Source organism: Tamandua tetradactyla, chromosome 6 (genome assembly GCF_023851605.1).
Source record: "Tamandua tetradactyla isolate mTamTet1 chromosome 6, mTamTet1.pri, whole genome shotgun sequence".
NCBI lineage: Eukaryota > Metazoa > Chordata > Mammalia > Pilosa > Myrmecophagidae > Tamandua > Tamandua tetradactyla.
This window is the reverse complement of record NC_135332.1, coordinates 30,006,228-30,019,776: the sequence shown is the minus strand read 5'-3', so window position 1 is coordinate 30,019,776 and position 13,549 is coordinate 30,006,228. Positions and strand designations below refer to the sequence as shown.

General features: G+C 43.9%; 1 protein-coding gene across 7 annotated transcripts in view; it reads left to right on the top strand.

The window, feature by feature from the left end:
* Nucleotides 1–9,488, top strand: part of TTLL6 (tubulin tyrosine ligase like 6) — a 38,389-nt gene extending 28,901 nt beyond the window's left edge. For 5 of the 7 annotated variants that reach the window (XM_077164660.1, XM_077164659.1, XM_077164663.1 and 2 more), the window contains 3 exons: nucleotides 2,398–2,773; nucleotides 3,231–3,499; nucleotides 7,357–9,488. In XM_077164660.1, coding sequence (XP_077020775.1) covers nucleotides 2,398–2,773; nucleotides 3,231–3,499 — 645 coding nt within the window. In that variant the 3' untranslated portion in view covers nucleotides 7,357–9,488. The remainder of the gene's footprint in view (nucleotides 1–2,397; nucleotides 2,774–3,230; nucleotides 3,500–7,356) is intronic. The other 2 variants (XM_077164661.1, XM_077164664.1) reach the window with 2 other exon arrangements.
* Nucleotides 9,489–13,549: the final 4,061 nt, after the last annotated feature.

The following is a 13,549-nucleotide window of genomic DNA, read 5'->3' as shown; positions in this document are numbered from 1 at the left end:
TATTTTCCTCTTGTATTAAAAGGCATCTCTTGTAAAAGGTACATCAATGAGTCTTTCCTTTTTATCCAGTTTGACAATCTCTGTCTTTTAATTGAAGTGATTACTCCACTTACATTCCGTGATTGAGTTTAGGGCTGATGTTTTAGTATTTGTTTTCTATTAATTTCCTCTGGGCTAAGGCACTTTTGTTTGTTTCTTTATTTATCTGTTCCCCCTTTTCTGCTTTCTTTTGGGTTAATCAAATATTTGTTAGTTTTAATTCATCTATTGCCATTTTAGTTATCTTTTTACAGTTTTTTTAGTGGTTGCTTAGGGATTACAGTATGCATCTTCAAGTTGTCAGAATCTTCTTAGATTTATAGTTGTACTCAATTTTTTAAAAATTTAAGAAACTTACCTTCTTTTGTGCTAACATAAATCCCACAGTACAGTGTTATAAATTTTCCTTTAAATATTCATAGAATTTGACATAGTCATTTCTTAAAAATTAAGAATAAGAGATTTCTTTCTTAATTTGAAAGAATTAGGAGGATATATAGTTGTTATATATAATAATATATATAATATATGTTTCTTTTATGTTTACTCTTATAGTTACCATTTCCAGTGATCTTTTTTCCTTTCTGTAGAGACAAATTATTGCTTATATAATTTCTCTTTAGCCTGAAAAAAATTTTCATTTAGTATTCATACTTCTTATATCTATCTGCTTGATAATTAATTTTCTGCTTTTGTTTATCTAAGAATGCCTTTAGTTAGCTACCATTTTTGAAGGATATAGTTGTTGGTTGACTTTTTTTTTCTTTCAGCCCTCTAAAGGTGGTTTTCCATCACCTTTTGGTCTTCTGCTTTTTTTTTTTTTTAATGAGAAGTAAACCTTGTTCATAGGCTTAGTCCCTGTATGTAATCTGTTATTTTTTCTGATTGCTCTTTTTACCTTTGGATTTCTGCATGTTGACTATTATGTGTCTGGAGGAAGCTTTACTTGCTTTTATCCTATTTGGGTTAAGCTTTTTGGCTTGATAAGTTTGCATCTTTCACCAAATTTGAGAAGTTTGGGTCATTATTTCTTCAAATATTTTTTTGTCTTTATTTTCTTTCTCTTTTCCCTCTGGGACTTCATTTGCATGTATGTTAAATAACATAATACTGTCTTACAACTTTAATAGGTTGTGTTCATTTTTTCACTGTTCTTCAGATTGGATTATTTTAGTTAATCTTCAGATTGGATTATTTCAGTTAATCTATCTTCAAGCACTGACTCTTTTTTCTGCCATCTCCAGTCTGCTATTTAGTCTATCTAGTGAAATTTTCATTTCAATTTTTGTACTTTGGGACTTCAGAAGTTCTATTAATTTCTTTTTCATAGTTTCTGTTTTTTCTGTTTAGATTCCCAACTTTTTATTTATTGTTAAAATATTTTCCTTTAATTATTTGGCATTTAAATCCCTGACACTTGGAATATCTGCTTTAAAGTTCTTGTCTTTCTGAGCCAACATCTAGGATGATTCACCCACTTTCTTTCTGGCTTCTTTGACTGCGTCAGACTCTGTCCTCTGACATTTCCAACCAGTTAGGCTGTAGCTTTCTGCTGCCTAAGCCATATGGATTGCGGGTGTTACTGGATAAAAAGCTGCAGCTCTCACCAAATGCAGTTCCTTTTACTCAAGTGTAGAGTCCCCTGTAGTTTCTATCTGCTGCATAATACCTCTTGATGTACAACCACCCATTTCACCATACCACTCCTCCGAGGTACGGACATGCAGGTGGTGTCTGACTTCCCCCAGCTACAACTAACACTGCAGTGCACCTCCCTCTATATGCCTTTTTAGGGTCTACCAGATTCAGGGTATTCGTTTGGTATATATACCTAGGAGCAGAATTACTAGGTCATAGAATATTTGTAATTTTATTTGGCCGAGTATTTCTAGATGGCTCACCAGAGTGACTTACCAGTTTATATTCTCATTAGCATGAGGGTTTCTCTATCCCCACATTCCCACCGACACTGACATTATCCAGCCTTCTAATTTTTGCCAGTCTAATAGCTGTAAAATCATATTTTATTTCTATAATTACCTATGTCTCTCTAGTGTTTAAAGACCTCCAGAGAAAGCTGTGCAGGCTCCCTCTATCTTTTGCCTTAGTGTTTAACCAATTCATGGTTAGGGAACTATTCTAACCTAAATCCTTCCTGCTACTTATAAGCCCAACTCTTTTCTTTTTTTTTATTGCTGCTAATTCAAGGAAAAACAGTTGCATAAAATCCAATCTGTTTTAGAAATATAAGTTAAGCCCTACTCTTAAGTTGTTTTGTTGTTGTTGTTTTTAATCAAGAATAGCAGAGGCACAAGCCTTTGATTTTTATAATTTCATTTTGGACTGTGTCTCTTCTAGCCCTTTTCCTCAGTAGGAACTACTCAATTGAACGCTACCCAAGCTGTGCCCTCCCCTGAGTCTCAGCCACATCTGACTATGACAGTCAGCTCTAAATGCAGTAGCCTAGAGGTGGGCAGGATGCTCTCCTTTCAAGACAAGAAGGAGCAGATCTCCCAGCACCTCTTCCAGGAGAAAATATTGAAACCATCTCTGCCTAAAAATTGCCAGAGCTTCTGGGGGACCATGAATCCAAACTGGACTTTGGTAAAGAGGGACAAGAAGCAGAAGGATCTGATGTCAGAGCTATTCACGAAGCTTCGACTGAGAAGTTCTAAGTTCTCCTTGTTCCCTGTTCACTACAACTCAAAGCCTTCATTCAAGAGTAACCAGTCCCGTGAGTGCCAGCATGTACAGGGGTGTGCTAAGAGTTTAGAGTTTAGGGAGTTTAGGGAATAGGGTAACCCACAGAACCAGTCCTTATCTTTGGGGAGGCCCTAGTCTCCCCAAATGTGGGAGACATGGTCTATGCCCTTAGGTAGTCTCTAGTCTGACCAGGAAGACAAAAAGAATAAAAATTAGCATGCTCTCTAAGCACCCTCTTCAATATTTCCCGGTTCTCATTTAGATGATGTCCATTCACCTGAGTCTATATCCAGTTATGGGTGTGATTTGAGCTGAAGGATGAAGACTCAGGGAAGAGAAACTGTTTGGAGGAAAGGGCCAGTGGGTGATTCTGACTCAGAGAGCTTCAACCAGTTTTAGACCATGGGGCCCAAGTGGCCACCTCCACCAGGAATCTATGCTAAGTCCAGGAGCACAAACTGACGTTGCCGATGGCTTTGCTTTTCCAGCAAATCCCTCCCTGCCGCGGCCATGCTGCTTCCGCACCCAAAGCTCTGCCCAGAAGAGGAAAGTGGATGTGTCGTCCCTCCTCCTCTTGCAAAGTCCTCACAGCCACAATGTGTCCCTGAGTGACCTGCTGGTGGTTTCTACTCCAGCCAGACTGGATCCGAGGCCTTGCAGAAGCTACGCAGCTGCTATGAGGGACCTGTACATACAGGAGCAGGATGCAGACACTCACTCCCTGATGTCTGGCCAAAAAGGATGTGAGGCAAACTAGGTAGGCCCACGGATATTCCTTCCATGTGCCTGGTGCATCGGCAGGTGCTCTCTGTGTATTTATGGGATGTTGGGTAGGTAGGTGGATGGATGAATTAATAAAGACATACAGAAAAGTGGGCAATTAAGGCTTACCTTAGTCACAATGTGACCCCATTGGGATATGTATATCTGATATGACTGATTTGCCCACCCTGTTGAAAACTTTGCCTTGTATTTCACTTGTGGTTAAAATTGAGACAGTCTGAAATGCAGGTTCCAGAAGTAGAACTGTGCCAGCTGTGTTCATTTCCACATACTTCATGCTGGTGAAGTATGTGAAAATACTTCCTGGCCAGCCTGGCCAAGGCTCAGGTCACTTGCCCCTGTAGTGCAGTGTACTGAGAGGACAGAACAACAGAACCGAGTGCCTTTGAGAAGCGTTGATTCCACTGTGTAGAAGGACCAAGGAGATAGCAAGAAGCCCCTGCCAAAACTTTAGTGCTTCTAAAAGAAGGTCGTATGTAAAAATATAAGAGAACACCACAATTTAGCTCTGTATAGAGCAGGTTTCATGCTGCTGGCCTGCCTATAGAATGAGGGTATACATTTTAGTTACCTTTCTCATCCCTGCCACCTCATACAGACTGTGATAAACCAGCTAGACACTCCGACCCGGCCCCTTTGTGAAGTAAACTTCAGTATCCATAGGAATCACCAGGGCTGCTCCTTTAATATGCTTATTCTAGGGCCCTACTCCTAGAAATTATTATTTAGTTGATCCAGGGTGGGGCCCAGGAATCTGCATTTTAAGAAGCTCCTCCAGGTGATTCTGGTGGTCCCCTGACCCTGCTCAGAGCAAAACTGCACCTGATGATCAGAATCATCTGGGGGTCCTTGTTAAATTTGTGCTTCCCAGGCCATAGCCCCAGAAAATGTGACGCAAGAGGTGTAAGTGGCCTTTTTCCTTTCAACTAGTATCTCAGGTAGGGTAGCGAGTGAGAGCTGTCCTACATCTGGACCAGGTGTAGTGGAGAGGGGAACCTATTACAGTCAGGCCTGGCTAAAGGACTGATGCTGAAACAAAACTCCCTCACCCTTGTGGAACTCAGGCCCATCCCCACTGACTTCAACACAAAGTTTGTAATTTTCTGGTAATTGGAATTATAAGTAAAGAAGGTTTTTTTCATTCCTATTTATGCTTCTACTATTAAAAATAATGTAGGGTAGCTTGCAATGAAAATTCTCGTAAGACTGTTAAAATGAAGTAGCACTGATCAGAAACCATGCAGAGAAAGGGAGATAATTATATCTGGAGGGTATGATTAAGTGCTACCTGCATTGACAATTGAATTAGGCTTTGACCCTCTTAGCAGAAAAGACCAAACATAACATTTCTCTTAGTCTTTTTTATCTTTACCGTCAGACTTGAGACTCTCAAGGGTATGAACTGTTTCCACCATTAGACTGGGCCACCCCTGCGATCAGGGGCTGTGTCTCCCCTCCCCAGACTAGGGTCTCCCAAGATTAGCACTGGTTCTTTTGGTTACCCTCTCCTCTAAACTCTTGGCACACAAAGCTGGCGCTCACGGGACAGGTTACTTTTTTTTTTTTTTACACGAGCAGGCACCGGTAATCGAACCCGGGTCCTCGGGCTTGGCAGGCAAGCATTCTTACCTGCTGAGCCACCGTGGCCCGCCCGGGACAGGTTACTTTTTCCCCCTATTATTTATTTATTTATTTTTAATTAATTAAAAAAATTAACACAACATTTAGAAATCATTCCATTAGGTTACTTTTTAATAAAAGCCTTGAGTTGTAGTGAACGGGGAACAAGGAAGGCTTCCTTGTCAGTTATATCTCGGTGAATAGCTCTGACACCAGAAGCTGCTGCTGCAGGTTAGGTTCACGTTGTCCCAGTAGGTCTGGGAGTTTCCAAGCAGAAAAAAGTTTCAATATTTTCCCTTGGATGAACAAAATAAGTTTAGAGGTTCTTTGGGAGGAACTTTTTCCCCTGACTCTAATTTCTAAGACAATTTGTCATGTAGAGTCTTATATTACAAATGTTTTACTACCATTGTAGAAAATGGATGAAGGCATTGTCATGTTTTTAATTTAGTCATGTTAATGATATTAGTTACCCTTTTTTTTATAACCTACTATGTGCCAGCACTCTGCTAGATATCCATTTTATCTAATTGAATTCCAGCCACACCTGTGCACATTAGAAAAGAAGAAACAGAGGCACAAAAGAGCATAAGGTTTAACATACAGAAGGTCCCACAGCTTTGAAGTGACAGAGCAGGAATTTGAGTCAGATCTTTCTGATTCCCAAGTCCCAAGTTCTTGAAACCACACTTTCTTTCAAATGACATTTTAAATATAGGTCTTCAATTAGAGCCAAGGGCATCGTAAGTAGCTCGTCAGTGAAGGCATTTCTGCAGGTAGCAGACAGATGGGCCAAGACTAAGCAGGACCTCCAAAATGCCATGTGGAGACACCAGAACTCAGAGCTGGCCTTCTGCTTTAGGTCAAATAAATGGCTTCTAAATTTCTCTCCTGTAAAGGATTATATGTAAAGGACTGCCTATGAGACAAGACATTAATCATATGCAGCAGACTGCCCATTAAGCAATGCACTGATTTACAAAGGGAGCAGGATGTGGTGTAAGAATAGGGCTTTCTCACCTGTGTCTGGTATAGAGAAGTACGAAATAAACCGTGGCTGAATGAAAGAAGGAAAGGGCAGTGCAGAGGTCCAAATGATGGATCAAGGATTTTCCTAGCCAGTGTGATAGTAATATGTTACACATATCAAGTTTCCATGCCATATCTCATGTAATCCTCGTGCGAATGCTGCGAGGTTGTCGAGGCACACGTTCTTAGCTTACACAGTTTCCGGAGGAAGAAAACCAAGGCTCAAAGACATTAAATGACTTGCCCAACCTCATACACGATGGACTCTGAGCAGCTAGTCTCTTCGCCATTCTGCCACAAGCTTTTTCCTGGCCCATGTGAGGAAGGGAGCCCTGACAGATTCTTCCATGTTCCTCCTCAAGTCACTGATCCCATTACCCTCCTTCGGGCTCACTGATCCCAGGGCTGCACAGCTGTACAACAGTTGAACTTTAGGAGATGGTAAACTCATTTTGTAAGATTTTAAGGATGATTAAATGCCTTGAAAAAGGGGGTGCCTGGAACCCAACTGAATTAACGGTAGCTGCAATGGTCATGACGATTTTCATTTTGCTGCCTTTGATGACGGTGATGATGATAATCTTGATGCCGCTGATGGTGATGAGCCCAGCATAGATGGGACCAGGAAGCACTTGCTTTTTGTGTACCAAGAACTTTGCATCCATTATCTCAATCCTCAAAGCAGTCCTGTGTGTTGGTTATTCTTTCTACAAATGGGGAGAACAAAGCTTAGAGAGGTTAAGTAACTTTCCTAAGGGTTCACACATAGCAAGAGCTCCTAAACCTGTGCTCTTTTTGTTTTTTTGTCCATAGTTTGCATTGGTTGTATTTTTTCCCATATACCCCCCTATTATTAACCCCTTATAATAGTGATATACCTTTGTTCTAGTTCATATAAGAATATTCTTATATTTGTACAATTAACCAAAACTGTGCCCTTAACCCTACCTTATATTATCTTCAGCCAGCCTCTCGACTGCTCTTAGATGACCCATATCAGATATTTGGGGCTATGAGGCTGAAAGAAAATAAATGTTGTATAACTAAAATGAATTTCTGGCAAACCCTCTAAGCAGTTTTCTGACTCACCAATAAGAAACTATGATAATTAATTAATTGACTTTAATATTCTAGAAGCCATTTTAAAGGAAAAACCTAAGAAAATTTTTTTTTCTCCCTTAGGATCAGACTGGATCGCTGCCGTTTTCCCCCTTCTACCTCTTACTCCCACGGTGTCTACAATGTCCATAGAATCAACTGAAAGTTTTATCTCCTCCTTGAGATATCCTGATCTTGTAAATACCTCCCTTTAGCACCAGTGAGACCCACGACCTTGCCTCTTGTGCCTGCCCGGTTCGCTTACAGAGCTACGGAACCATGACTTCTGGGAGTCAAGTGGTGCTGCCCCAGGACACACCCCAGTTGCCCCGCAGTGGCACTCCTATGGGGACTCCCATGCCACCCCATCCTGAACACTCCCTGAGACAGAGCAGTATGTTTGTGCTGGGGAGTGGGGTGGGGGAGGATGAGTCCAAAGCCCTCAGCCCACCAGCAGGCCTGGGTTTGTTGGTCTTCAACTCCAAAGATAACGGGCAGTGTCAGGGTTGAGTGTGATGGGTGACTACAAGTCCCAAGTAGGGAAGTGGGGCCATTGTAACTTCATCAGTTAAAGACCATTCCGGCCAACCCAAGGCTCTATAACCTCAGCGCTCAAACATCTTCCTGCTTGCCTCCCTTAGCATCCCAACTTAATCAGGCCAGAAACAGAGATGAGGCAAGAGTACCTAGTCTGTAGATGTTTCTTGCACCAACCTGTGAAAATGATGCACCTCCCCCTCAGGTGTATATTAATAAAATAAATTACCATGCTTGACGCCAGATGTAGGAGCCTGATCCAGAATGAGACTGGGAAGGGGAAGTGGGGAAAATAGTTCTCCTAAGCACCCCCTCAGTAAGAAAGCTCTATGTTGACTGAAAATGTATCAGGAACATTTGAAGGATTTCCAAAGATGATTGGTCTACAGTAAGCCCTCCTTGTAGAGATGGCTCTCTCCAGAGGTCTGTGTCGGGTCTGTTTCTGCCTGGCCTGGGGCCTGGCCAAACTCCAGAGATGATGCTCACCCCGTCCTTATCTGCCGGATCATTTTTTGTGCTCTCTCCAGGAATATGGTCAAGACTTTTGCCTCACTTGCTCTTCCTGAATTAGATTCCTTGTGAGAACTTTGGAGGAGTGGTGAGGTCTGAAATGAAGCACCTGCTTTACAATGTTGATTACCCTGATTACCACAGAGCTGACAACTAAAAACTGAACTGTCACTTCAGCCCCGCTTGCCAGCCCTTTCCCTGATGTTATTCAGAAGGCTCAGCATAAGACTGACCCAAGGCCAGTTCTTCCTGGAGATGGTTATCAGGTTGCCACAGATCATTGCCTGGCCCAAGCAAAAGATGTAAGACTTGCTGAACTGGGACATCCAGAAAGATCATGGACTTTCTGGAAGCTCTGAATCTCTTCCTCCTTTTCTCCAGATACCAGCCCCAGCTTTCCTGAACTGATAAAAAGGAAAGTCTCAATAAGCTAAAGTCACAATTATTCATCTTTAAAGGGGCAGTTTGGTGCCAGGACCTGTTATCCCAAAAACAGGGCCAGCAGCGTTGGCATACTACCTGTGCAGCTGCACAAGGCCCCATGCTTAGTCTGGCCCCTGGTTAGGTTAAATGCTTCTGATATCATCTTGAAATTCTTAGTAATTGGTGAACAAGGGACCCTTCACTCTAATTTTGCGCTGGGCCCTGCAAATTATGTAGCTGATCCTGCAAATTATGTAGCCAGTCCTGCCTAGGGTCATTGAAACTCTGGGTGATCCAATGGAAGGCAAAATGGCAGGCTGCCTTCCTGGTCCCACCCTGACTCCTGTCTATTCACTCATAGGGCTATGTAAAGCAACTGTTGAATGCTTGAGAGAGAACAAAAAAAGCCAGTGGCAGTTGCTGCCCCCATGTAGTAAACAAGACATGCCCACAGATAACTAGCCTGAGTTAGGCGTTACTAAAAAAGAGTATCAGTAGCTGAGAAAGAAATGTTGGAAGGACCATGGCTGCTTCATCGGTGGAAGTTATACTTGAGGTAGCAGAAAAGGATAAATAAGATTTTTATAAATGGATATGAGTTGTACACTGAGGTATACAGAATCCTGGAAGAAAATAAAAAACTACCTTGATTATAATCAAGAAATAGTGTCCTTTCCTTGATTGGAAAGGAAAACTGGGAGATGAAGGTGGACACACAATTGAGAGACCATGTTGGAGACCCAGAGGTGCCCTTTGTTTAGATCATCATTATTGCACTCATCATGATAGCGAGCTCGCTTTTGAGGCTATCTCTCCACTAGAATGCACCATGTCTTTGCATCTTTATATTCCCTGCTTTGGGCCTAGTACCTAAGTCATAGCAGGGCATTCAGTAAATGTTTGTTGAATGAATTAATGTTGTAGGAGGTCTAAAATTATTTCCTAAGAAGTTTTTACCTAATTCAGGGCAGTAGGAAACCACTAAAGGTGTTTGAATGGGAAAGAGATTTTATTTAGTGTTAGAAAGATGTCCCTGGTAGTAGATGGTGGAATAGAGGTTGACAAGGGGAGGGACTGAAAGCTGAAGGTAGGAGAAGCAGTTGGAAGACTTTTATGGTCCTCCAGCTCTCAAGACTTTGTAGCATCTATAACAATGCTGGCTACGGGAGTGAAAAGGTGAGAGAAATACTAAAAAGCCAGGACATAGCAGCCAAAGGTACGTAAGGAAGAAGGAAAAGAAAGTAACAAAGATGGCTCCAAAAGAACTGAGTTCTCTGAAAGAAACTAGAAATATCAGAAGGGATTTTGGAGAGTTGAATGAGCATGTCCCTAGACCATTTAAAAGAGTAACACTGAAAGAAACTTTCCTAAATGGATAGATGATTTTCCTGAAGACCAAGTTACTAAAAATAGCCCATTTGGGTGGGGCAGGTTCTCTGATACCCAGACTCAGAACTACTTGGGCAGCTTAAAACATGTGTGGTCCCTTCTAGACAAAATGATCAATCTTGAAAGAGGGTACCTGCATTTAAAAAGTTCCCTCAGGGAATTCTGATGTACAACCAGGTTTGGGAGCCACTCATCTGGGTCATTTCACCCTGGATGAAATGGGCCCCTAACCCATCACAGGTAGGCCCAGTAACGCTTGCTAGACTTAAAGAGCCTTTCAGACTCGTTTTCCTTCCACCCTGGCAGGGAGTGTAAGTCAGGCAGATCAGCAGCTGTTGCAAGAGTCTGTCCCCCACCTCCAGTACTGATGATTACATGAGTTGAATATAATCATTCACAACCCTTGTCTTTACAGCTGGCATGTCACTTAGCTTAATTACAGCACGCAGTGTCATTTCAACTCTAGGAATCTAAAAGAAGCAATAAAAAGCATTTTGCAAATTGTCAGGAAAGCAATGAAGACCTTGAAACTGCAATTTACTAGGCATTGCTTTCAATTATTTTGCATTCTCCAGCCATGACTAAGTTATTAACTAGCAGCCGAGGAAAGCCAAGCAGGCAATGTGTCATGAAATACCCCATGAAATATTTGGAGGGTATTTCATGTCTCCTGAATACACGCTGTGTGCTGGGGAGATAGCTGGGGTCCCTGGGAACTCTCTTTGGGATGGGGGTGGTGGTGGGGGAACGAGCTTAGCAATGCTCTTTCCATCAGGCACCTGCTATTCATGTTTCTGCCATAACTCTCCCAATCCAATCATGGACTCTGGCTAGTCTGCAGTGACTTTCAACAAGGATGCTCCCTTCTTCCCCTTCACTCCCCAACATCTACTGTCCTCAGAAAGCATGAGGAAAGGAAGGTGGGAAAACAAAGGAAGTCCTTTAAAAATCTCAAGATTAGTGCGCAGTTTTTCTGGGTCCCTGGTTGCCCTTTCTGGCTTACTTCCTGGTTGCTTTTTGTCCTTGGGTATGTACTTCTTGGGCAGCCATTTTAAAGGAAAAGACTGTGATGTCCCTCCATCACCCTGCTTTGCCAAGCTTAGGGGTCTGGTGATAACAATGATAATAAAAAGGGACCCATCCATCTGAGAAAGGGGCAGAAGCAGCAGGACGGTGGTAGAGCTCTGAGACAGATCCCTCTTGCTGGGAGCCCCAGTGGGAGATCAGGTAGGTGTGATAATCTGGAGCAGAAGGCCCATTACCTAAGCAGCCGTACCAGGAGGGTGAGCAAACACCGAAATCCTGTTGGCAAAGCCAGCGAGGACCTCACAGTGTAGCCAAAGCAAACAAGGGCCGAGGCAGGCTCACTGCCACGGACTCTCACTGCTTCTTGGATCTGTCAGAGGATGAGGCTGAGTCTCTATGTCAGGTAATCAAGCAGCCATGGGGATGCTCATTCCCATCCTAGGGCTGGGGCCCAAGCTGGACTCCTACCCTCCCTGCCATGGTCTCTATGCTAGGCCCTTTCACTTTGACCCAGGCCAAGGAAAGGCTGATAATGATGAAGTATATACAAAGCATTTCACAGGTATCATTTGGGTTTATCGCAACAGCAGCCCTGCAAGATCAGTATTACCATCTTACAGTGAAGAAACTGAGCATCGGGGACATCAAGGACACAAAGCCACGCCTTAGTCTCGGGGTCTCTTACTCAGAGCCAGCTGCGGTTCTTTTTCCCTTCATCTTTCCGCTTCTCCACCGCAGACTCTCCACAATTCCTACAGTCCCTTCCCAGGCAGAGACCCCAGGCTACACAGGGCTTGAATTCCACCCACTTCATAGCTGAGAAGTGAGGCTCAGAGGGAGGGGATTTTATTTTGTTTTTAAACCAGGAAACAGCTAGTTGACATCCCTTATTCACACCCACCAACACAAATGGGGGCCTGCTGAGATGGAAATGCTTACAAATTTTCTGAAATATCTAGATATTCTGCAACTGTTTTTTTTTTCTTTTATTTAAATGTGAAAATTTTGGATTGAGCCCTGCAGTTTTCCTGTCCTGATTTGCTTGTGTTTGGACATAGCCTGAATAGTCCCCCTTAAGACCTTCAGCCTCTTGGTGCCTCTGGGGCCCAGTGTACCTATGAAAATTTATACCCCTTGCCGTCTGGTAGGGAAATTTATGATCTTTCATGGAGAGATGCACAGTAGCTATATTCATACTTGATGGAAGGACTGGACTGTATTGAGAGAAATAAAATCGGCTGTTGGATTCAGTATCCCCATCGCGGTCCCCATTACTCAGCAAAAGATTTCCTGATTATTTGAAATAATTTCCAAGTTGCCTATTTAAGGGGATGGGAGCGCAGGAGAAGGAAAGAGGAATAGTTCATTGCGTGATCCAATTAGCCAGTTATTTTTCTTAGCATTTTCATGTGCTCTGCCTCTGGGTACCCTACAAGGAAATGCTGCCTTTCACCAGAAAGGGCCTGGAGACAAGGTAGAGGGCGTGATTGGAGCCCATCCTCTGTTCCCCAATTTCTGGAGGGACGACTTGGAGAGCAGGTGGAGCTGGGGGTCCCGGGGGAGAGAGCCAGGCGGGTGCGAGGCTATGGTGGTTATTGGAGAGGGTGCGCGCTGCAGGACGCATCCCGGACAATTTGCCTGGCATTGAAGACTAGGACCCGGGGAGAAGAAAAACCCGTTCACCAACACCCAGGCCCTCGTTGCTGTTCCAGACGATCCGAAGGAGAGCGGGAGACTCGGAGCTCCGAGTCCCGCCCTGTTTGGTGGACAAAGATTCCTGGTGGGTGGCTATCCGCCCCGCCCCCACCCCCTCCAGGCGCTTCTCCTACAAGGCGCCTCGCGGGCATGGCCCGCGGTCTGCAGCCACCCACACGCGCTCTCCCGCCGGAACGCGTCCCAGTCCCAGCGCCGGGCCCAGGGGCCAACCCAGGGATGGAGTGAAGAAGGGGCCGCCGCCTACCCCTTCTCCCATCCATGTCCTCCAAGGACCGCGGAGAAGCAGGGTCTTCGTCCTAGCGGGGTTGGAGGGGGATACATTCCAAACCGGAAGAACTAGGACAGAGGTTGGGGGAGCTGCACGTGAGCTGTCCTTAGAAAAACTCAGGACAGGGGCCGACAGCTCGTAGTCTTGCGCTCTCCTCCCGCTACTCCGTCCGCTTGGCCTGAGCGGCTTCCGCTCCGACACCCTAAAGCCGGGAGACGTGAAGTCAGTGCTCGCGGAAGCGTGAAATCAGGCTTCCTTTGGTTTCGCCTTACAGATACGCATCATTCCTGCTTATTTAGCACGTATTATGTGCCAGGACCTGGTGTAAAGCTCTTTACAAGCATTATTATCCTGAAAACCACGTTACGAGCAGGGTATTTTCCACATTAACGTATGAGAAAACTGGAC